At 34.8% G+C, this 24,214-nt stretch overlaps 2 protein-coding genes across 3 annotated transcripts in view; both read right to left on the bottom strand.

Moving 5' to 3' along the window:
• Positions 1–1,175, bottom strand: part of LOC111003767 (CYFIP-related Rac1 interactor A) — a 30,898-nt gene extending 29,723 nt beyond the window's left edge. Inside the window, exon 1 of the mRNA XM_022274447.2 lies at positions 602–1,175. Within this exon, the coding sequence (XP_022130139.1) occupies positions 602–916 (315 nt within the window). The 5' untranslated portion in view covers positions 917–1,175. The remainder of the gene's footprint in view (positions 1–601) is intronic.
• Positions 1,176–2,896: 1,721 nt separating this feature from the next.
• On the bottom strand, positions 2,897–23,634 carry LOC111003761. Of its 2 annotated transcripts, XM_045630842.1 has the most exons (17): positions 23,254–23,634; positions 16,033–16,250; positions 14,463–14,709; positions 14,152–14,181; positions 13,094–13,237; positions 11,905–12,073; positions 11,578–11,738; positions 11,232–11,438; positions 11,055–11,125; positions 8,049–10,969; positions 7,720–7,846; positions 7,480–7,605; positions 6,611–6,796; positions 6,011–6,176; positions 5,541–5,749; positions 4,778–5,025; positions 2,897–4,475 (listed from the first exon to the last, which is right to left on the bottom strand). In XM_045630842.1, the coding sequence occupies exons 1-17, from the start codon at positions 23,328–23,330 to the stop codon at positions 4,287–4,289; spliced, it is 5,496 nt and encodes a 1,831-aa protein (XP_045486798.1). In that variant the 5' UTR covers positions 23,331–23,634; the 3' UTR covers positions 2,897–4,286. The 2 variants fall into 2 exon arrangements, with proteins under 2 accessions (XP_045486798.1, XP_022130132.2); XM_022274440.2 differs by lacking the exon at positions 14,152–14,181.
• Between the last annotated feature and the right edge of the window lie 580 nt (positions 23,635–24,214).

Genomic DNA, 24,214 nt, shown 5'->3' with positions numbered 1-24,214 from the left:
CATTCATCATTGCTGATAAAGATAAAACATCCTTCAGATAAGGTTTATGTGAGCCTCTGGTAAACAATGATATACCTATTTCATCTGTTTTCCTTTCATTACAAAATTATTGAGCTGGTTGCGTAATTATTGCAATGCATATCAACACATGACATATGTTTTTATTTTAGTTTACAGTAAGAAATATGAAAAATATATTTCTATTATAACAGAATATTATCATAATTTAAATAACAACAATAAACAAAAGTAACGGAGGCATATTAACAAGATGTGGCATGTCCCTTAGAATTATGACCAACAGCATCTTTATATATTTTCAGGAATTAAGATATGAAGAAGACATTTATAGAATAGAAATTAACATTTTATTAAGTTTGAGCACAATAAGCTCTTAATATATATTTATACATAACATATTTGTATAGTTTTACTCATATTTAATATGGAATTTCGCTTGTTTTTCAAACTGAAATCTTGGTAAATTAAAAAAAAGAACCATTTATGTACATTACAGTAAAACAGTTTTGATTCCAAATATGAGCAGAGATGCTTTGTATACGCCCTAAAGCAAGGATTCTTTGTTAATAAAATGACTCACCCGTTGCAATTCCAAGGAGTGGTTATAGAACCGCAGGAGTTTGTCAACTAAAGGTTTTACGGCGCGCCAGGCTCTTTCTTGAGTAATCGTAGAAGGGTCAGCTATCGCCTCACGTATCTCCTTTCCAGCACCCTTATAACATTGTATTTCTTCTAATATCTTATCGGAATTAAACAAAACCCTTTGCACTTCTTCATAAACATCTCGCTCTGTATCAGTGGGCGCAGCATTCTCAAAATCCAAAAAGATATCGTATCGCGGTGATGAACAGCAATTTGAATCGTCTCGAGCAAGTAAACTCAATAATTTACCCATTTTGTATATTTACTTCAGTTTATATTATAAAAAATACCTCCTCGACGATATAAATCACAATTCGCATTGCCTTATACCCCCAGAAGATAGATAATTTACCTAGTTTAAAATCACGTTACTTTTCACTATCACTTTCACAATAATATAGTTTGTTCAACTATTCGTTTGACTATGAAGATAAATTATAACAAATACATTTTATAAGAAATTGTTACTGATACCCCACCAAGAAAGCAAAGGAAACTGAGAAATGCGATTGCCGATTGATGAAATTTGAGCAATATGACACTTGACAGTAAATCTCTGAAAAATTGTGTCAGTTGTCATGTTTGTGATTTGTATAGAATATACGCGGTCCATAGACTCGTCAGTCACTCGTCTCGTAATTCTGTATGCTCAAGAATACATCTGTCACAATTTGAATTTTGCCGCGTAGAATTCACATTTTAGTTTACTTCAACCAGAAACGTAAGAAAATTATGCCAATTCAGAGTTTTTGTTTAAATTATATTTTGTTGTCCAATAAAGAATTTCTGCTGAGGTAGATTTAAAAAAAGTAATGTAATATTTTAATAATTTATTTCATCATACGTGTATAACATCGACACATTGCCAAATGTACTTTACATTCGAATTTATATTACAAACAGATTACTTACTAATAAAAAAATGTCTATTTACAAAATTGTTTTATCGTGACTTTAATAATAAGATAATCTACGTAAATAGTAAAGTATGTTCTCATTTAAGCAGGCTTGTGAGCAATTATTTTGCCTATTCAATCATCAAGCTCTAGAACAACAATTAATGAATTTTTATGGAATTTTCATACAATATTTATTTATAACTTTACTCATTTAATTATGAGTGATGTCAGACCACACAAATCCATTAATATTTTTTTTAATGGCCACCACGGCAGCTTGTTATTAAATAATTTGTATGGATATCCTTGATTGGCGTTAAATTTAGATGATATAAAACTGACTAAAATATCTTGATTATTGTTTTACCCAAAGTTTGTATCGTTTATCGCTCTGACACAATGATATTTATTTTATATTATATTCTTTAAAACAAATATATTAAAAATGAAGCCCTGTATAAAATTGTATCTACATTTAAAGACATGGACAGACCAAGTTAATATATTATTTTCATAAACACTCTCGCTAAAAAAAAGTTCCGATATTATTCGTATAATTTAAAGATCAGTCTAACATTCGATAAAATTTACATTTTTATTTCTACCTGTTATGTATTAAATAAGGCTATGGCCAAATTAGGGGCCTGATGTTTTAGTTGACTGAAAAAAAAAAGTTTTTTTGTTGGTAACAACATAAAACCTTAAAACAAGAAATAGCTATTAGAAAAAAATGGAAGTTTTTAAATTATATTTTTTTCCTTCTGGCTACCCTGTAGCTGGTGTATAGTTTATCAATTTATTTTAAATATATACATTAATTATGTTTCTATTGTGATAGTTAAGCATTTAAATATCAGTTTTTGAGAATTAATCTAGTTTCTAGAAGGATTAAACAATTATTTTTTCACATACCAACGTTGTCGTTTATTGCGAATGAAAATTTTATTCCTATATCCTGTATGCAACGTATGAATAGGGCTTCGACAACACATTTAGTGAATAACGACATAAATTATAAGATTCAGAGCCGACTCAGCGCGTACTGTGACTCCCGTAAGTCCGTAAGTCCCGCAACCTATCGCTAAGTATGGCTCACGTATTTTAAAAATGTATAGGACAGTGACATACGGGAGTCATTGTGCACATACCCTTACGCCCGAACCCAATAATTAAACCACAATCTTAGAATGAAAACGAGCTGAGATCAGACCGTGGCGGTCGATCGATCTCCTATCTGCATCCCAATAACCAAACCCTACGAAGACAATCCGGTTTTGGCGACGGATAGAATGCAATCTCTACTCTCTTTACACTCATATTTGATTATCAACATAAACCAAATAAAGTAAATATAACCGTACAAATAATATTAAAATATACATGTATATGTTTAAAACATATCAAATAGCTTTTTAATTACTTTAAAAACTGGTAACTAAAATCTTATGATAGGATATTGACCCAGTTGAACTGTCTTTTTCATACAAAGATCTATCCACATAGACCGATGCCTACCTACCATGAATAGCTTGTATCGACAGATGGCCATTAAAATCCGTGGATTGGTTATTGGCACACACATTGATCAAAAATAGATTGAGATAGGTTATTGGGTTTGGGCATTAGTCTCGACTCAATCTTACCCAAAGACACTCAGACTAAGACACCGTTCGCACAACAATCATTAAATAAAATTTATTATTATGTCATTCTTAGCCTACCAGCTACAATACAATTATCTACAGTTGCTATGCTTACTCTTAAATAAATTGGTGTAAAGATCCGTCTTAGAGTTTACCTAATTAAAATTGTTTTATTTTATTACGCACCTATAATTCCTTGAAAATATTTTAAGTATCTACATTGTTTGATCCAGTGCAATCTTATTAATGGTGCGTGGGTAAGGTTTAGGTTTAGCGATAAGTATACCTAGCGTATGTCATAAACGCGTATTGACATACGCGAGTCATACTTAGAGCTTAGTATCGCTTCTACTTCTTTTTTATTAATTACCCTTAATCGTAGCTTGTATCTTAGAGGTAAATCAGTTGTAGACAGACGACCACCGGATCAAATATGTAGATTAAGTTATAGGATTAAATATAAAATCATTACTTAATAGTGCAATGAATAAATGCCATGAAATGCGAGTATTTTGCAGTAAATAAACGAGTGTTATTAGAACATAGAAATATGTAATTATAAAATTGCAGTGTGCACCATGTTTTTCTAACAACCATAATAATATTAAACTAGGAACGGTTTACGTCATATAATTATTTATGATAAAAATGCTAAACGTATAAATCTAGCAGATTTTTGAATTTGTAGCGACGCAATCCACGACGTAAGCTGTTCAGTGGAAATATTACACTTAAGTAGTAAAAAACCGATTCAAAAGTAATTTCTAATAAAGGTAATAATTAATTTATCATCGGTGAATATAAAGTTCCGGACAGTTTATAATAGATATAAGTGTACAACCCATAGATGTAATCATAAAAGCCTATAAAAATTCCTCAATGCAAGCGAGTATAACCAAGGAATCGCGCTTAGGGACCCTAGATATGATCATCGTGATTTAAGTCATTGTTATTTGTATGAGAATGGTCATGCATAGATCTTTGACATACAAATTTTATTACGATAACAATCACGTCCGTCTCTATGTATTCTAAGGCCCCTGACTGCCATTTATAACGACATTTATAGTGACATTGTGCTTTATCTGAAATATTTAAGGGCTGAGACTAGAAGGAACTTTTCTATAAATAAGTCGGAATCGAGAGCGGCGATATGAGCAGCTCTGCCAACCAAAGCGCTGGCCGTGTGGGGCAATGCGTGTTGAACGTCATAACGTACCACCGCTACTGAAGACGCACGAGCTGCAAGTGGTGACACCATGTTGTGGACCTGAAAAGTCATCTTCCAAATTATTACTTGATAAACAGATACTAGAAAAAGTACACGTCTACTTTACATAGACGAGGGAACAAAAAATCAATAGCTATTTGATTATATGCAATTATGCACTTTTTGCACTCATCATTTTTATTTATTGTTTTCTTTTCTTACTAGGGTTGCCTGGAAGAGATTGCTTGTTAGCGATAAGGGCATCCGTTGCATTCCTTGTAATTTTTTGTTATGGTTTTATTTTTGTTTCTTTGCAACGAAGTGTAAATAAATAAATAATACTATATTTCTGCATTGGTTACCATTTCCCTGTATGCTTGTCCAAGTAACGAAGTGTCCTTAGCAGCCGCTTTGCAAAGCTCAAGCCTAGCCGAGTGTAAAGGTACATAACGATCCTGTCCAGATCCACAGAGCAGGATATGCTTGAACTGGTGTAACTGACTCCTTTCACTAAGCCGATATAGAAATGACCGCCGCGGATCCGATGCATCGCGCAGAGACAATTGAAGAAGCGAGCCGGACTTCTTCCACTTTTGCATAAACCACATACCTGTAACAGGTTAGATTAAATGTTAATTTAAGTCTAGTTTTCAATATTTTATCATTCCTAGCACTGCAGTTACTGAATCCATCTATGTGTCAGCCTTATAACTTTTCAACCCGCGACAAGTTCGACTCGCGATTGTTAAACTGACAAACATTTTATATAAATATGTATGTCAGGCGTATTAGATATACGTTAGCGTCTAAAGCAGTTGCGTAGCAAAAGGGGTGGGCGGGGGCTGGCCGCACCGGGTGACACCTTTTTCGGAGTGACACCCACCCGGTCTCTCAACTTTAAGAACAATGTACAAACAATAAATTGCTTGCTAATTTATTTAAAATTTATTGGGGTGACACCACCAACTTCCTGCTGCTACAAACAAACTACTGCACCGGGTGTCACCCAAGGTAGCAGGGCCACTAGGCTAAAGCTTTAGATACAGTTGAACAACAGTTGCACACGATTGCATGCACTATTAGATAGATTATTGCATGTACAATTTTATAAATTAGTTTAATTACCTGCATTTACAAGTCCACTGGAGTTATACAACGTGCCCAAGTGTGGACCACTAAGAGAGAGGAATGTATGTAAACGTCCAAGGAAAGGTTTCATTTGTGGTCTAGCCAGAGCAGACCGAATTATAATTGTGCCTAAGGAATGTCCCACGAAACTCATTCTCGCTGGTTCACCAGCGTGCTGTACGTGCGTAAGTATTTCTTGAACTAGCCTGAAAAGTTTAGTCGTCGTTCCTCAGCAAGGTCGTTCAAACTAAAATGTTTCTGTTTATTGGGGTTATTGTGCCCGACCCCACTATATGTTAACGATTTAGTGTTTTAGAATTATTATTTAAGAGAGAACCGGCTACAGCTCTTTCTTTCTTGGATACGAGGCAAAGGTTAACTTACTTTACTCACTAAATAGTCGATTGTCTTTTTATGATTAAATTTAAAAGTACTGAAAATAGTTTGGGTGATCTGAGTTATCTTACCTATCCGTCATTGTATCAAAATCGGAAAATGTATCTCCTTGATTTCGCTCTGACATAAGGAAGTCCAATCGAGCTCCAGGCAATCCTAACTCTAGGTAGGTTTTAACTAAACGCAGATCCGCAGCATTCCCATCCAGTCCATGGACACAAACAATGATGTGAAGGCCTGGAATTGGTTATCAAGATAAATATAATTGCTCGGTGGTTAGATCGCAGATCATTTAACTATTTAAGTCTTATTGAGTATCATATAATGGACCTCAGAAGAAAGAAAATCAGGCATAAAGTCTATCGTTTCTTTTTAACACATTGTGAACGTAATCCAATATAAAGTTAAAAAAGAGTACTTTAAATAAAGAGTGGGAAGTAGACTGATTAAGTTTTTACGAATAAATGTTAATCTTCGTCTATAAAACAACATATATTCAGAACTATGATCATTCTTTTTGCTGTTAAAGTGATCCGGCATCTAAATACGTTTACCGGCATGGTGTCTTTTGACGCCATGACGCCTGACCAACTGAAATGCTCCGGCGATAAATGATCAAAGAACTGTTGTTTTTGTGAAGAATTTATCAAAATAATTGTTTATATATATACCTTCTGGGTTGAACATTCTGTACTCATCGCTGATATGAAAGTATGGCAAGGAATTTTCGACCGGTGGGAAGTCGGAATATATTGCACCAGGATATTTCACACTTTGTCTAAATTCATCTCTACATTTTACAAACAGTCTTTCCGATTCCGCGAGGCCGAATATACTCACTAAATTGCTTTCTCGCTCTGAAAAAAAAAAATTGGTAGAGTAAATGTCGTCGTCGAAAACTATTTTTTTGTTTAATCTTAATTTATCGTTATTTAGATCTAACCGTTATCATAAAACATTCACTCAGTTAGCTGCTCAGCGAATTATTACTCCCGAATGACACAATGTAATACGGAATAATTTTTGTTACAATTACACATTTATTTTTTGATAAATAAATACAACTGTTCGTTCGAAAGTACAATAGGCGCAAATTTAAATTACAAAACATATATTTCGCTTATTGTACACGTCTGCCGTACAAGCCTGCCTGTACAAGATAAAATTTACGTTTGTGATTTAATTTTACTTTGTTTGTCCGTCTTTAATTTTAGAGGATGCCGCCGAAGCTACGTCCGTTCCTCTCCCTCAATAAGCAAGCAGAAGCGAAATGGTTTTGCCTATTTAGAAAAATATAATCTAAGTATATAAAACTGGAAAACATATTTCGGCCGAAATTGATAAGTTATAAAAAATACGTAGAAACATGAAGCTTCCTAAAAACAAGGCGCTCCACAGGTTTCGCACAAAGGTTCTGCCGGGGCCCGGGGGTCAGTGCAGCCAAGAATGTTGTATTGGTACAAATCCTTATTCGTTATCACAATGTTCTTAAGAAAAAATTGTTTGTTTAAAGCTGTATAAATATTTGTGCTGATAGTACCTTTATTATTTTCATTTCTAGAAGCAAGCTCTCCCGTGCTTTGACTTTTATTAAGAGTGCTTGTGGCTGAAGAGGCCGACACGCTTGACGATTTTTGAGGCCGTAACTTTCTCCTCTCTATTATGCCTGGAAATATACAAAAATGTCCTTAGTTTAAGTGTACAGTCTAGTGTTTATTGGGTACATAATTAAAACTGTTAATTATTTATTTCCAACTAAACTACTTAAACAGTGACTTACCTTCACAAACATGATATAGTGGATTATCTAATTGGAGACTTGGTGGCTGTTCCATTTTTTTGGATTTGGATGGTGTTGACGACTTACTGCTTTGTCGGCTGAGCATAGGCGATTTCGACGGAGGGTCCTAGAAAAAGTGAATATATTATTATCCATCGTAGTTAAAATAAGTACGAACGTAAAATATATTAATGGATTTGCCTTCGATTTCATATTAGGTATGAACATTTAAGTGATATTAATATAAAAGCAATAGGTATACATTCTAACTTAGCTAATATTAGAAACCTATATAAAATACCTAAAATAAAACCTATTGTTATAAATACCTTAAATTGGTCCGGAGGTGGCGGGGCATCTCTAAACTGCTGAGGAGGTGGCAAATGCTCATAATCATTGTCTCCTTCAAAATGGCTTAAATTTAGTTCTGATTTTGCTTTACCCTGATACTTTTGGACTGCTGCAATTGGACCACCTTTATGATTCTTACAGGGTCGGCCAACGGTCAAACTTCGGATTTCAGCTGCAATTAGTTTCTCTGTATATTGAATCCTGTCTCTCAACTTTGTTTTATCTAATGTATTTGATGTTTTTGCTTGTGGTTCAGGCTTTGGAGGAAGCTCCTTTCTGTTGTAAGGGTGTAAATTATCTGCAATTGTTTGAGATTTTTTCACAGCCCCTTCACTTGATTTTGAAGTCGATGCATACGATTTGCCTTGAATCGCACTGAATGAGTTATGTCGTTGATTAACTTTACTGCTAACTTCTGAACACTGCTTACAAGCGGCAGGACAGGTATCAGATGTACAGCCTGTATCAATTCCATTACTTTGCATTACCTTATTATATTCACACTGACTATCGGTGCATATAGAATCACTACAAATTGTACACTCTTCACAGACTTCTTTATCACAGCACTCAATTTTATCCTCCGGCACATTATCTTCAACTTTTACGGCTAATTTCATTAATCTTTCTCTTAGTTGTTCGCCATTGAGGACACTTCTTTTGAAGTCCCTTAATTTCTCACTATCTCGTTTTCTTGCCTCAGTAGGAGTTTCATAAACTTTATTACTTTCTTTTGGATTAACTGGGTTAATGGGCGGTGGAACGTTCTGGTTTACACTACTACCATTATCCGGAGATGATGGACCCGAACTTCTTCCGCTTGAGACCCATCCGCTTTGTTCACTTAAGCTTGAAGTAGAACTCGAGCTCAGTTTATCCTCTTTATTAAGAAAATTCTCTGGAGGCAATATCTTAAAATCTTTATCTGTGATATCTAAGGGCGGAGAGTCAAATGCAGCAGGTGGTGGTGCTAAGTTGGGGAGTGATTCAGACCCAAAGGTATTATTCAAATTTGGCTCATCTAAGACGGATGCTGCACTTCTACAATGTCTTAATTCATTGCCATGATCTAGACTGTAGGGAACGCTAGCTGAGGATTCCAACCGTCTTAATTCAAATGGTATACTCTCATCACTCGACGAAGATGCAGCTTCCGACATAAGTTGACTCATTTTCTCTGAGGGTTTATGTTTGGAGCGTTTATCAGGTTTTCCACTTGACCTTCCACTCCTTGGTGTTGCTAAACCAGACTTCGGAGTAGCCCTGCCTGATTTGGGTGTAGCTAAACCAGATCGTGGAGTGATTCCACCAGACTTAGGTGTTGCTTTACCTGATTTTGGAGTAGCTCTATCGGACTTCGGAGTGCTTCGATCTGATTTAGATGTATGGCGATCTGATTTACTATCTCTTGATCTTATTGAATGGTGACTGCTTAATGAATCACGACTGGAGTTTATTTTTGCTGTTTCTTTGCCTGCCTGATTTGGTTTCGATTCTTTTGAGCGACTTCTTTTTTGTCTGACCGAGGCCATAGTTGAATGTGGAGTTGATGGTGGGGTCTTAGAATATGTTGATTTGGATGTACCATCACTACTTCTATCTAAAGTCATAACAAACCCACTATCATCACTGCTTTTACTAGATTTTTTCTGATAGTTGTGAATAAGACTTCCTGTTGTAAAATCATAGCTCCAATCACCTTTTTGTAAATAGTAATTGAGCTCGTGTCTAAGTTGATTTCGTGCTGCTTCAATGTCTATATGTTGAGAGTCTACATTTTGATGAAACACATGCGTAGAATTAGATCTATGAACATGCTGCTTACTTGACACTAAGTTACTTTTATCAGTCACTTGAGTTTTCCCACTCACCGGTGGATAAGAATTACGCGGAGGCAACATAGGACGGGGTAAATTTACAGAATAGCCTCTTTGGAATTCTAGCGGATTACGAATACTATTATTAACTTGCATTGTACCCTGATTACCGAAAGCATAACCGTAAATTTGGTTTGAATTCGACTTGATAGTTCCATTATAATTATATCCTACGCTATGAAATACATCATTGTTGCCACCATGGTTGTTGAGCGTACAAGGGTTTTTGTATTTTTCTCGGAATTCATTAATATTTCTTCTATAGTCGTCCCCTTTAGAAGCACATCTTGTAGTTGTACTAGTAGGATATGAAGTAGTTGTTACACTTCTAGGAAGTGTGGTTGGTTTTGGTTGCTGCGGAGTTGCGTAGGTTTTAGGATAATTTACTGATGCATTTGAGTTATTTCTAACGTTCTTAGTCAATGTCTGAACATTTAGTGGAATCATATTTTGTGATATTCGTAGTTGATCCAACGACTTACTGTGTCTCGCAGGCAAAGTGCTAACTCCACTTGTTATTTCATGTTTTTGACTGAATACTTCATTGCGATCAGATTTATCTTTGCCAGCACGTGTATTTGCGTTTTTTGCACCATTGATGTCTAATAGTGTTGAGGCGGAATATCTTGATAATTGCTGCCCTTGTTGGATGGAGCAAGAAGAAAATGCATTATTTGGTGGCAATTGAATTTCAGTTATTTTATTATTTTGAACTATATATCGGTTTCGCCCTGTAATTTCCAGATTTTTATTGTGGGGTTTTGTAAGTTCTACAACGCTTTGTTTTACTACAGTTCTTTTTGGTGATCCACGTGCAGATTTTTGAGGAGCCAAAGTTAGTGTTGCTTGTACAACGTTTGAAGATGCTTTCCCAGTAGTATATTGTGGCTCTAACACATCCATATTTTTCGGTAGTGTTAACGTTACTCTTGACGCTTCTGACGAAGGCCTCCTTGAATCCATCATAGAGCTAACGCTGCAAGCACAATCCTCCCCCACCGATTCGGAACATAAAAACGGATCTGAAAAGAGATTGAATTTGTCATACGTTATATTAATCTATTTTTAAATTTGTTATTAGAATATTGAATTAATTGAAATATTTACCACTGCCGGATTTACTTGCACTAGAGTTTAAGAAAGAACGTCGTCTAGCAAATTCTGCTGTGTCTTGATATCTGAAATCATTTATTTTATATGTTGTTTTGTTTTGGGATTACAATCAAAATTTATGTAACATATAAATTAATGCACAAAAATTACAAATAAATTAAAAATACTAACCTGTCTTCAAAAATTATGGGCATTATATGTGGGTCACCATCTAATGCTATGCAATGTACAGGCAAAGGTGGAAGCAGGGCTAGATATCGGGATCTTCGCGCCATATCACCTACACTTTGATATGACTGATAATTACTATCGTAGCAACCTGCCAGTGAGTGCCGCGGATTGTCTAGTACAAAGAAGCACTCAGCGAATCGCTTTATACTGTAAATAAACAATCACATTTTGTAGCAAAGTAAAATTATAAATTTATATAATCTTAATGTAGTGAAGGTAAATTAATTATATTTATACATTAGTATATACGAAATGAATATGACGTTTGTAGAACTATTATTTTTACCGAAGAGCGTGATGTCTAGCAGCTAGCGCATGATGCACGTGTGGTCTATCGGAGGTGTGGTGTAAGAATGCACGCCATCTAAGAGTCACCTCAGCACATAACCTCGCTATATCATGTGCTGCCCCCATCGCCCACTCCTCTTCTTGACCAGCGTCTGATTTCTGAAAGGAATGTGATGATAATATCATTATTCGACTATTGATAAATAATAAGCATAGCATTTTTATGTTGCCTTAATATATAAAACCTTTAAATATATCACTAATAGCTTTATATTCTTTTTGAGAACATTATCTGCTACACATAGTTCAAAAGGTTTTTTTTTACCTTACAAAGATCGCCGATATCTGTCATTCTTTGAGCGACTTCACCGACAATGGAGTTAGATGATTCATCTGGAGTTAACGTTACTCCAGTGGAACCACATACAGCTAACGCACTCTGCAAGCCTTCTAATGATCCAAGAAGAATGCCACAAACTTCAGCATGTACTTGTCTGCAATCATCCAATATAACGATTAAATATTATGTATTTAAAACAAGTAAACGCTTTATTCACTAAAACTTAAATAGTCTGACCTTTTAAAGTGTACCTAGTTCTTTATCTTTTCTATGTTAAATTGTGTTTTATCTGTGATGAAGATAGACAGGCAACTTAATTAGTTTAAACGGTCTGAAAAACAATACGAATATTTCTACTTTCTATTAACTACTATAAAATAAATAAATAAAAATTTACTTTATTTGACTCAAAACAAACATTACATATGTGGTACATACACAATATTCTCTGTGGTTAACAGTGTCATTAAGAAATTTGTTAAGTTGTTTGCCATTAGACGTTTATAGATTTTTATTGTTTATTGAACTAAATGAAGGTAGAATTAAATTAAAGTTGTTGCAATTGGTTTTTATTATTTTTTATTAAGAAACAAGTTTTCTATTTCATTATATTTTTGAGTTTTTAGCCATTCTACTTTTATTTTACATTCATTGATTTTAAGGGGATAAATATTCAGGATTTTATTCAGCTTCTTGTACAACATGGGGCCTGTATAACATTGCAATTTTTGAATATAACTTTTTTTTGTTTGTATTGTGGGATAAATACTAAAGTAGGTATACTATGTATAAGTATCGTAAAAATTACTCGTCTTAACCTTGAGTGAGCGGCGTGAACGAACGACATACGCCCAGACTGTTGGACACCATTGGATAGTTCTTTCTATATGCCTAATCAGAATTTCCTGGTATGGAAAAGCAATGGACCGGTGGTGAAAATACAGTCAGCATGGTTTAAATTTAAAAATTGATGACTTGTCAGGCCCAAAGATTTGGTTACTAAGGGCCACACCATCCCCTTTCTAAAAAGTGTATTGGAGATTGATTATTATTGTTCTCCTTACACTTGAAAAGTAATTAAATGTGACAAAACAAAATTGGCAGTTTAATCAAAAAGTAGCTACTCGAAGGGATGTTTGTCCAGTTTCAATACGAGAAATGAATAAAAATCTACCTGGCATGTGCAATTTTGCTCGAATTCCCACCAGCACATTTGCCACCAGAACCGAAAAGAATATTCTCGAAGCTTCCAGAAGCGTTGAAGCTCGCTCCTGCGCTTTTCATCAGTTTACCCCATTGTTTGCTGGATCGAGGCGTACTAGAAATATAAAATTTTAAAAATTTAGTTTCTTACAGATGCAAAATTATTACGCAGATATATCAAATATTGCAGTAGTGGCCTAGTGGCTTCAGTGTGCGACTCTTATGACTGATGTTAGATCCCCTGTTGTACACTAATGTGCTACCTATGTACCCATTTAACATTTGCTCTAACGGTCTAAGGACATCGGCTTGTCATAAACCTGAAAGTCGACGGCGTGTGTCAGGCACAAGTGGATACAATACAACCTTTTTAGGTCTGGGGCACAGACCTAAAAAGGTTGTATTGTAGAGCCACTGACGTATTTAATAATTTTATATCAAAAATGTATGATAAAAATCCTATTTTAAATAACTTTGGTAGTCTGTTTATTAGAAAACCCTCATTTATTTACAGTCCAGTACATCCTATGCAGTGTTAGAGCTGCTTCTGAGACCTAGTATGTAATTAACACTTTATTCATTCACTCACTGACTCACTCACTCACACATTTGCACCCACACACACACACTCATGCACTCAGGCGTGTTGATAACGGTAGAAAAATAAATAAAATAACGTAAAAGAATGTAATTATTTTAAGGAATGTAGAATTAAGCTGACAAAGGTATTTTTTTACTTAAAAGGGTTTCCAAATCTTACACATAGGACTGCAAATGTACTTAAAATGAATAAAGACTTTTTTATTATTATTACTTGTCTGTAAATGTCAATTGTCAACTACTATATTCGATCACTCGCTCAGTGTAGGTCGTATGGAAATCGGCCCGAATGTATTTGTTTCAATTCCCCATTATTGCTTTGTCATAATATCTGACTATCTGACTAGTGAGTACTAAGCTATGTAGCCTATTAAATTTACTTTAGAAACCTGTGAGTAATAGACAACAGTTATTAAAATGCGTACTCACCAACTTTGAACATAATGCATGATACTTTTCCTGAGAGACATGTAACAAACGAATTTCCTGACATTTATTAGCTTAAAAAACTGACAATGAGCATGCAAGATTAGCTTATGTGATGAGTTTTTCATGCTGAAATGTAAAAAAATCTAATAAATTCGATAATCTTAACTTTTAGAAATACATATATAGATGACTTTAAATATATATATATAATGCTAATATATATATATATATACATATATATGATATCTATATAACTTTTGGTTATTTTATGTTGTTAAAATAACCAAAACGTTTGACTTAATTACACTTACTTTATATAAGGTTGGTGCAACGCGACCAGGCTTGCATGAATGGTGATAGAGATAGCTGACAGGTGGAAATAGTCGAATAGCACAGGTAAATGATAATGCAAGCCGTTCGAAGGTTGGAAGTGGAGTTTCAGCACGCGGCAGGAGACAGGTGCTAAAGTACTGGACTGGACACCTTCGCTGCACCACAATTCCACTCCAAGGCTCCATTCTGCTCTCTCTAGAGACTCCTTTAGATTGCGACTGTCAACTATAATAGAACATATTGTATTTCTGATTAGATCAGCTCAAATATAAATGTGTTGCCCGACCATTACATTCAAAAGTCTACTTTACTAAAAAAACATATTTTCTTAATTAGATAACAAAATTTGGGGACTTTTATAGAACTCTCGAATAATACCCAACAGTTACGAAGTTTGATTTTTTTATATATTTTTTTATAAAACAGTGGGCAAACGTGCAGGAGGCTCACCTGATGTTAAGTGATACCGCCGACCATGGCCACTCTCAATGCCAGAGAGCTCGCGAGTGCGTTGCCGGCCTTTTAGGAATTGGTGTCATATTTATACTTCAGTGCGCAGCTGGTTCCACAGAGTGTTGGTGCGCGGCAAAAACTGCCTTGAAAACGCTCAGGTGTGGAACGGCGAACGTCGAGGTGATACTGGTGGAATTTCGTATTCTGCCTTGACGTCTGAATCTTCTATCATTCATTCTTATTTTCTTTGTGCCAGAGCTATATATTTGTAGTTCATTTTATGTTTTCTAAAACGTTTCGTGTAACCGAGATGTCACTGGCCCAAAATGTGTAAGAATCATTTTGCATATTAGGTCATCCTCTGTGGCGAAATGCCAGGAACTCCATGAGCAGATTTATCTTTCCCCGACTTGTGTAAACTTCTTCAATCATAAAAAGGTTGTGTAATCATTTAAACTCTTACAACTTGATTATTAGCATCGGTGAATATATTGTTGTGTTTTACAATAGTCTGCCAAGTTACCGTAATCTTTTTTATCGTGCTCTTAATGAGGTTTATTTAGTTTAAGGTTATTATTGTTATTGTTTTTATCTATTTAGTTTAAGTTATTATAAAATAGTTTTTTTTTGTAAATGTTTGTTTTTCCTTTGATAGATTACTTACGTTCTAATTGATGTGTATGTGTTAAATTTGTGTTGTCATATTGTCTAATATGTCTTATATTTTTTAGGTATACATATTGTTTTAGAACGTATAAATAAATAAATTATATTCAGTTTATTTATATTTAATGATAATATTTATTTGCGATTGTTTCAAAGAACCAAGCAGAATTGACAAAACTGTATACGAGCATTATAATCGAAAATTAAATAGAAGTGGTTAATTATAATTATGAATTAAAATAAATTATATGTGTTTTATTTAATAAAAACCAACTCTTCGTCAAGTTCGTTAAAAATGACTGTAGATGGCGTGGTATAAAACCAGATGAAATTCGGTAGAGGGTATGTGATATAAGATTGTTATGTACTTTGTGCCTAAACATGAAATAAATTTTGGTACTTAAGATTTAGATAGAGAGGTCTTTTTACCTAGCAAATGCGCTCTGAAGTGTACAATGTCCCGCAAAGTGATCTCCTCATTTCTGTACATAATCTGGAAGGTTCTAGAGGCAGCCAGGCCTCCAATGAGACAGGCGGCGGCAGCCGGCCTCCCCGTCCTCGCCGCTCCATTGCCACTCGATACAGAAGCCTCAATATGCACCGGTACTTTCGGCGAGACTCGTAAACCGATGCGTACTTGGTAGAACCTGGAACAGAGTTAGTATTGGTAAAATTTGCGAGATTGTTTGACGTTTCATTTGTGTGTATAGGATTATTAGGATCGTAATAAAGCGTCTTATTCAGCTTTTGTATTAAAAGCAGTCTGTGATCTTGGAAGATTGTTGCTACCAATACCCAACCTGCAGGGGTAGTGCTACCTAGCCAAGCATTGTCGAAATATTTGGCTAGAACTAAGATTACAGCTGATATGAACAAGCCAACTGAACCAAATCTATTTCACTATTTTGACATGTGAAATATACAACGTGCTGATTATGGTATCATGGGAACATATTGGTACAAAGCCAATTGTAATATTGTTTAGTGTCTATGCAACATGAGATTAATATTTCTTTTTAATTATAAATAAATTTAGACTTCGTTGCAGAAATATAAAGATAATGGACATAATTAAATGAAAAGTAAGCGGCCTTATCACTTTCGTGCGATCTCTTCCAGGCAACACTCCGAAAAAAAATATCTCTACCTCTGCGTGCGTGCATAAAAATATTAATATTATCTAGTTTCATAAGTACTGTCCTCATTGGCTTTTCACTTTGAAAGCTTCAAAAGCTTAAACAATGTGCTTGAAGGATCAAAGATAAGATGAAGGACCCCTACTCTTTAACACTTTTAATAAAGTCAAGTTTCATAAAGTTATAAGGCAATTTAATATTTTAGCTAAGGTGTCGTTCAAGTCGTAAGCACTGAAGGTGTAAGTAAGGGGTCTTTGATTTTCTTATGTAGTCAACATTATTATTTACGAAATGTATTTTCGAGGATTCCTACAAAAAATGAATACCTTTACCTGTACTATTATTTTTGAGTTTTTCTTATTTTTTCTGACAACAGTAAAAAAGAGGGGGGGGGGGGGGGGGTATTGCAGAAAATCTGCTTACGTTATATTTCAGATAAAAGTCGTGAGTGAACAAACGACAGACAGCGATTAACTATTTGTTAACTAATAAATAGTACCTGGATGGCCGAGCTTTGCTCGGTATTTTTATTTTTTTATAAATTGTGTTTTTGGAAATTATATATATGTACGAATTATATACTAATAAAATGATGAAATATGATTGTTCATAGATTATATATGCTGGAATAGCTTTAGTGTTGTTGTGTCGTTAAAGCAATTTAAAAAAATAGTATTATTATTCGCCGATAGATGTCTTTGTTATTTTCTATCATTTATTTCTAGCTAGATCGATTTATCGCTCCCGAAACCCCCCGTATACTAAATTTCATGAAAATCGTTGGAGCCCATCCTGAGATTCCAATTATATATATATATATATATATATATATAATTGGAAATTGGAATTATTAAAAACAAGAATTGCTCGTTTAAAGATATAAGATTCGACATACAGCGTTATATAAAGGATATCGACTGTTTGCCATTGTAGAACTGCTTTACTGACTTTTGTAAATGAAAAAAGTTCAGTTAACAGTTACGTTTAATTGAGAGCTATTTATTCATATATAGTTCAAGCGGCGAAATCAATGCTGTTAGTTTAGAACGTCTTCAATAACTAACACTTTGCCAGCATTAGTACTAGCTAACAATGTTCAAAGCGATACCGACAGTGAACCTATCTCAATTTTCGACGACGTTTTCGTTTCACGCGATCGACTGTGAATTGAAATTACATAGTAGCAAATTTTACATTGATTATTAATAAATTACACTCAATTCAATGTAACTGTAAACTGAACTTTTTTATTCACAAAGTCATCCGTTCAATTATTTTAAGTGTCCTAAGCCTATCAATCGCCCGCAGCCCACTTTTCGTTACAATATTAACAAAATTCAGGCATACGGCAAAAACCTTTTAAAAACAATGCAGGATTGTCTATAAACATTTTAGTAGCAAACAGTTTGTCTATGTGTTGTTGGATAGAAATGGGTCATGTCAAGAAATACTGGGTAAATATTAGCTGTATCGTGCAAGTTGGAAGCATTGTTTGAACAGAGGTCATTCACTTTTTGCTTTTTTTTCAGTCCTATGCAGTACTTCGGTTTTTGAGTATAAATGCGTACTTTGGTGAGCTTAGTATAAAAACCAATTTGGAACAAACTAATCTCGTTGCTACATAATTTTCTACAAAACAGCTCCACATACGTTGTCCGGTAACACGTCAAACAAAAAAAAATATCATTTACGTGAATTGTTTTATGTAATAGAAGTTAAACGGCCACCCATGGACGGACCCATTAGAAGATTCGCAAGTGCGTTGCCGCCCAAATTGAACTGTGTAAACTTGCTTTTTTGATTTTCATTCGTATTTCAGCTCATTAGGAGCAAGAAACGGGAGGGATTCTGAGATTTATGAATTAAAATAATCTGTCTTTGCAGGGGAACTGTCCTTTAATAATGTCTCCGAGTGCATTCATATGATTACTTTAAACTCTTTGAATGATAGCTAAGACGATAGGCTCAGATCAGTCCTGAGTCTAAGTTGGAATATAATAGAATCTTCTTCTATGGATCTTAGATCTTAGAGATCTGAGAAGAAGATCTTAGAATCACGGACTTGTTACAAAAATAATGTTTCATGTGTTGTGCTTTCGTGAATTTGTTTAATATTACACACACGTTAGAACTGTAACTAGCAATGGACTCTTAAAACATTTACGGTATTTGGGCGTGGTGCCAATAATTAGGTTATTGCTACGGGAAGGTGTTAACGGTCAAGTTTTATTCGACATTAATATTGAGCCAAGGCAAACAAATTACACAAACATGGTGGCTTAGAGGTTGATGCATGTATTGAACAAATTCTCTAACTCTAATTATTGTTGGTTTATCGGAATGCTGTTTTACTTAATTTATTTTGATGATGAAATCCGCTAAATAAAAATCTTGCGTTTCCTGAGCCTTACACCTCCAGCCTCCGAGACCACCACTAGAAGTTTTCTGATGTGGCGCCTGGTAGATAGAAGATATATAATATATACCAGGATATATTGTAGGTAGATACTACTGGTAGAAACGATGAAAGAGAACGCTGAACGAAAACGCTGCCAGCATTTAAGATGCTGCTACAGGGACTAGTTTTAATTTTTTATTTATACATATTTAATTGTTATTATTACAAAGACACGCCCACAACCTAATAATTATTTAAACAGATCATAATGATATACTATTATTATTTATGTTAAGTTTCTATAGTTCATAAGTTTATAGCTTATTATTCAACCATCCAGCCCCCCTAGACAAGTGGCATTCGTTATCAAACGTTTCGCAATCGAATAATACGCACGATCTGTCGTGAACGCAAATCGATGCCTAGCCAAACGGACCTAAGTTCGGTTAACGTTGCATCGTTTTCCATTTGCGTTAGATATGCGATAGATATGTGAAAAAACCACAATATTCGCGCGCTGTCAGTTCATTTTGATAAGCTGTTGACAAGTACAATCTTGGTGTTGCTATTATCATGACAATTGCTACATATATGATAATTTTTAACTAATGACTAATGTGTAGTTTCTGTTGTTATTACCCGACTACGGCAAAGCCAAAAGGAAGAGTAATGATTTTAGCCGTCTATGTTTCTATATTTGTTATTTAAATTGTATTTGTTGTATTTATTTTAACAAACGAAATATTTTTTTTTAAATCGGGTGATTTTACAGTAATTGTTAGGGCAACCCATCAGACGTTGAGAAGGTTAAAATACATATGAATGGTTTGATTTTGAAAAAGAAACGATTTTAGTTATTATTTAGTCTTATGTATTATGTACAAATTCTTTAAAATAATATAGAGATGATTTGGTTTTGGAAAAACATTTTTATTTATTTATTATTTACTCTTGAATATACCTACCACGAAGGTACTTATAAATTCTTAAAAATAAATATAAAGAGATGGTTTGGTTTACCAATAATATATATACAGCTGACTAAACAACCGCCATTTTTGTGGTTATCTACAGGGTCCTAGCGGACGATTTGTCATCGCTTAATCGATACGATTGATGCTTACATTATCTGTCAAAATGTGCCATTTGGCTACGAATTGTATGGCGTAGCGAACGACGCCTTTCGTTTATCCAATGCGATAATCGAATCATGACAGAACTATGCCACTTGGCTGCGAAATAAAACGATCGCTGTATTTGCGATAAGGTAGATGACGTAACAAATGTCATTCCCATACATTTTGATTCTATTCTACTTTCGTTTACGATATTAGATGTCCATTTGTCTAGGCCTGCAGTACTATATGTTCAATATTAGTTTTGGCTTTTTTATTCAAATTTACATTGTATGGTTATATTGTGATATTTGTTATGTGTAATAATTGACCCTAGCATTTTAAATCAATGGTACTTCGTATTGTTTAGGATAAACGAAACTAAGAATAGAGATGCGTAGGCGACAGACACGATGTGAGAAACTAAATAATACCCGTGTTAAATTGAATTGAATTATAAAAAAAAATATTAACTATGCACCACAATATTTCCTCTTAATATTCGACTGAAACTAAAACACACCTTTTTTTAATACTAAGTTTTTAAAAATAAACTAATATATTGGGATAATTCACACAGAGTGATTATCTTCAAGGATATGATTACCTTGAGTTATCAAAGGAAATCCCCTATATAAATAGGCTCGGGACAGTATAATACTGTTTTACAAATTCGGGACCATGGACGTAGTTAAGTATTTTAAAACTAGTCACAAATATAGCTTTGCAATTTTCTTACTTATGTCGACGGAATATAGGCTTAAAACCATTCGGCCATAAAATTTTCCACTTTAAATGCACTTACGGCAGTATCTCATTTCGAGACAGTTAACGTAATAACGTCATTACGTCAAGCTGCAATTCAATATAATTTAAGCTTAAGCTTTAAGCTTTGAATTATGACGTTCAGTAAATCTATTTGCAGATGTAGAAACAGGATTTTGCTTTTAGTTTAGCTGCCCACTGAAGTATTTCCGAACCTATTCGACTTAGGGTCCTTCATGAAAAGAGCGTACAAATTCTTAAACGGCCGGCAACGCACTCGCGAGCCTTCTAGCATCGAGAGTGTCCATGGTCGGCGGTATCATTTAACATCAGGTGCCTCCTGCCCGTTTGCCCCCTGTTCTATAAAAACACGAAAACATCTATATAAAACATGTATTGTTTAAAGAAGAAAAACTCTTTGACATTTTTACAGAGTTTTTGAAGCGACATGCAGACTATTCCAAATTCAAAATAATAGTCGTATAAGTTGACAGAATATAAAAAAATCTTCTCAACTCGCAATTTTGAGGACGAGGTAGTAGACGTCTCAGTTACTTAGACGAGAAGAAACGAACTGCATTGACTTCGCCGCTAGAACTATCTCTACATAGTATGAAACAAAGTCGCTTTCTCTGTCCCTATGTCCCTTTGTATGCTTAAATCTTTGAAACTACGCAACGGATTTTCATGCGGTTTTTTAATAGATAAAAAGCTTCAAGAGGAAGGTTTATATGTATAATAACATCCATTAAATAGTGGAGAAGTACTGTTATTGTTGAGGTTTCTAATGTGATGTCGTAAATAATTACATTTTTTCCGCTTACATTGCAAACGCAGGCTGAACCCTACGAGTTTTATCAAAATAATGTACTAAGTATTGTACACATTGAAAAGGTCTACAGAGGAGTCACCCACAAACCCACATTTTTATATACAACGTTCACAGATTTTTTGTAGTGTATTTAGTATCAGCATTGCACCCGTGCGAAGCCGGGGCGGGTCGCTAGTATTTGAATAAATAACTCTCTATTTAACGTAACTCATCACTGAACATTTTTTATTCACAAAAGTCAGTACAGCACTGCAAACATACGATAATATCCTTCTGAACGCTGTAGCTCGAATATTTATTAAATTAACGATTAGTTAATCGGTGTCTGTCATTGGTTTTTTAGATTTTGATTGATTTTTTTATTATTATTAATTCACAATGGGCAGGTAAGTTTCAAGACGTTGCATTTAGTAATTCAACTTGATTTTTCAACTTCTAAAACCTCTCCTCTGCTCGTATTTAAAAGAAAAGGTTGATCGACTCTCCATATGTTGGCAATTAATTGCGTACTCGGTTAATCATAACCTGATAAGGAAAACTCGATATCATGAACCTAAGGAAAACCAATGATACGGACGCAGAAATTTGCACAGTACAATTACTGGAATTTATACTAATCAACTTAAAAGTTCATCCATCTGTCTCGGTGCTCTCCCAAAGGATATAACTCCCTATTTAATTTCACGACATTATAATTAAAATTGTATGTTTCTATGTGTATTACACACATATAGCCCTGTGGTATAGTTCGATTTGGATAGAACTTCGATTCGATTACTGAACAATTGTTTATTGACTGGAATAAGTCCTATTCATATATAAAATATATCATATAAGACGTCTTTAAAGACGACTGAGATGTCTATTTCGATCTGCCGCTAACAGCGGTCTCTTTTTTGTAAAGTTTAAATATTCTATAGTTCTTTAATACAGATTTTAAAACGTCTGAATCTTATTTTCGATGGTTCTGTTCAATCCAATTTATTTTCGGTTTTCTCTCTATACATAGAATTTAATTCACAATAACTTTACTTAGAATATAATATAACCACGATTAAATACCATAATTTATTATTGTATGCCTTTTTTTATTACTGTAATATAATAAAAAGCACGTTGCATAATAGTCCTTATATGAATTTTCTAGTACACGAAGCGATGTAGCACTTGATTTGTGCGAATGGCTGTTGCCCTAATTCTGAAGACTCGCGAGAAATAGATGTCAAAAGCTTTTAATGCTTTGAAATCATGCGACTAATTAAAGCTCTCTTGTGTTCTTTGAAGGAAATTTTCTAGGCCAGTTTTTGTCACGATATCCTTATCACCTGTTATCACTCGTGGTCTTATCAAATACGCTCTCCGCTGAAATGTCGTTCTGTCAACTTCCATCCTACTCTTACTTACCCCCGTTGGAAGAGATCGACATTGTAGAACTTGTACAGTTCAACGGAGAACTCGAAGGTTGCCTGCAGGTCGGTCATGGTGCGTTATAGGGATGACAGGCGCGGGCGGCGCGCGGCGCCATGCCGCCGCCGTTGGCTAGGCCGGGCCCGGACGCAGCCCTGGACACATTCTCCGAGCGATCACTGCATCCACTCACGACCACACCCCATAAACACTCGCGGCCGTAATTTTCACGCAGCGCCGACGAGCGTACAGCGAGCAGTGCGGGAGAATTTATTTTTTGGAACGTACGACGCATGCGCCCGCCTCGCGCCGTCGCGGCAGATTTGGATTGCAGCAGTCCGCGTTGCCGGCTCACCTAGACAGGTGTTGGCAACGCTAACACACGTCACACGAGCTAAAGGTCAGAAGGTGTACCTTTTCAACAATGACCTTAGACCTCTTATGAGGGATAATTTTAATCTTTATTCAGTTTGGTATTGCGTCTGGATCATATATACCACGCGGCCTATGACATTTTTAGATCGGGGTTTTCGTTTTATAGTAAGCAACACGTTAAAGTTAAATCGAAACTTGACCGATTGAGCCTGTATTCGATCATCACAGCACATACTATCTAATTTTAGTGACGAGAATGAAATTTCGTTGTATTTATGTCTAGTTAAAACTAAATTCTAGAGAATATAAACCTTTAAAAAAATATTGGAAAATTTTTAAATTATTAAAATAATGTTATTTTTATGTTGCTTTGTTAATATAGTACTTGAAATATAATTATTAATAATAAATATGTCGAGTTGTATATCACTTCGCGTTGTTTAATATCTTTTAAAACCCGACCCGAAAAATTCAAATACTGAAGCTGTATACAAAAATCATTTCATATTTTGCCATAGTTTCGACAGGAAAGTTCATGCGCCATTGTTGATTGTTATTAAACGAAATGTCAAGAGGTGTCTCC

The sequence above is a fragment of the Pieris rapae genome, chromosome 13, assembly GCF_905147795.1.
Source record: "Pieris rapae chromosome 13, ilPieRapa1.1, whole genome shotgun sequence".
NCBI lineage: Eukaryota > Metazoa > Arthropoda > Insecta > Lepidoptera > Pieridae > Pieris > Pieris rapae.
The sequence above is the reverse complement of the archived record's forward strand: the minus strand, read 5'-3'. Positions and strand labels throughout refer to the sequence as shown.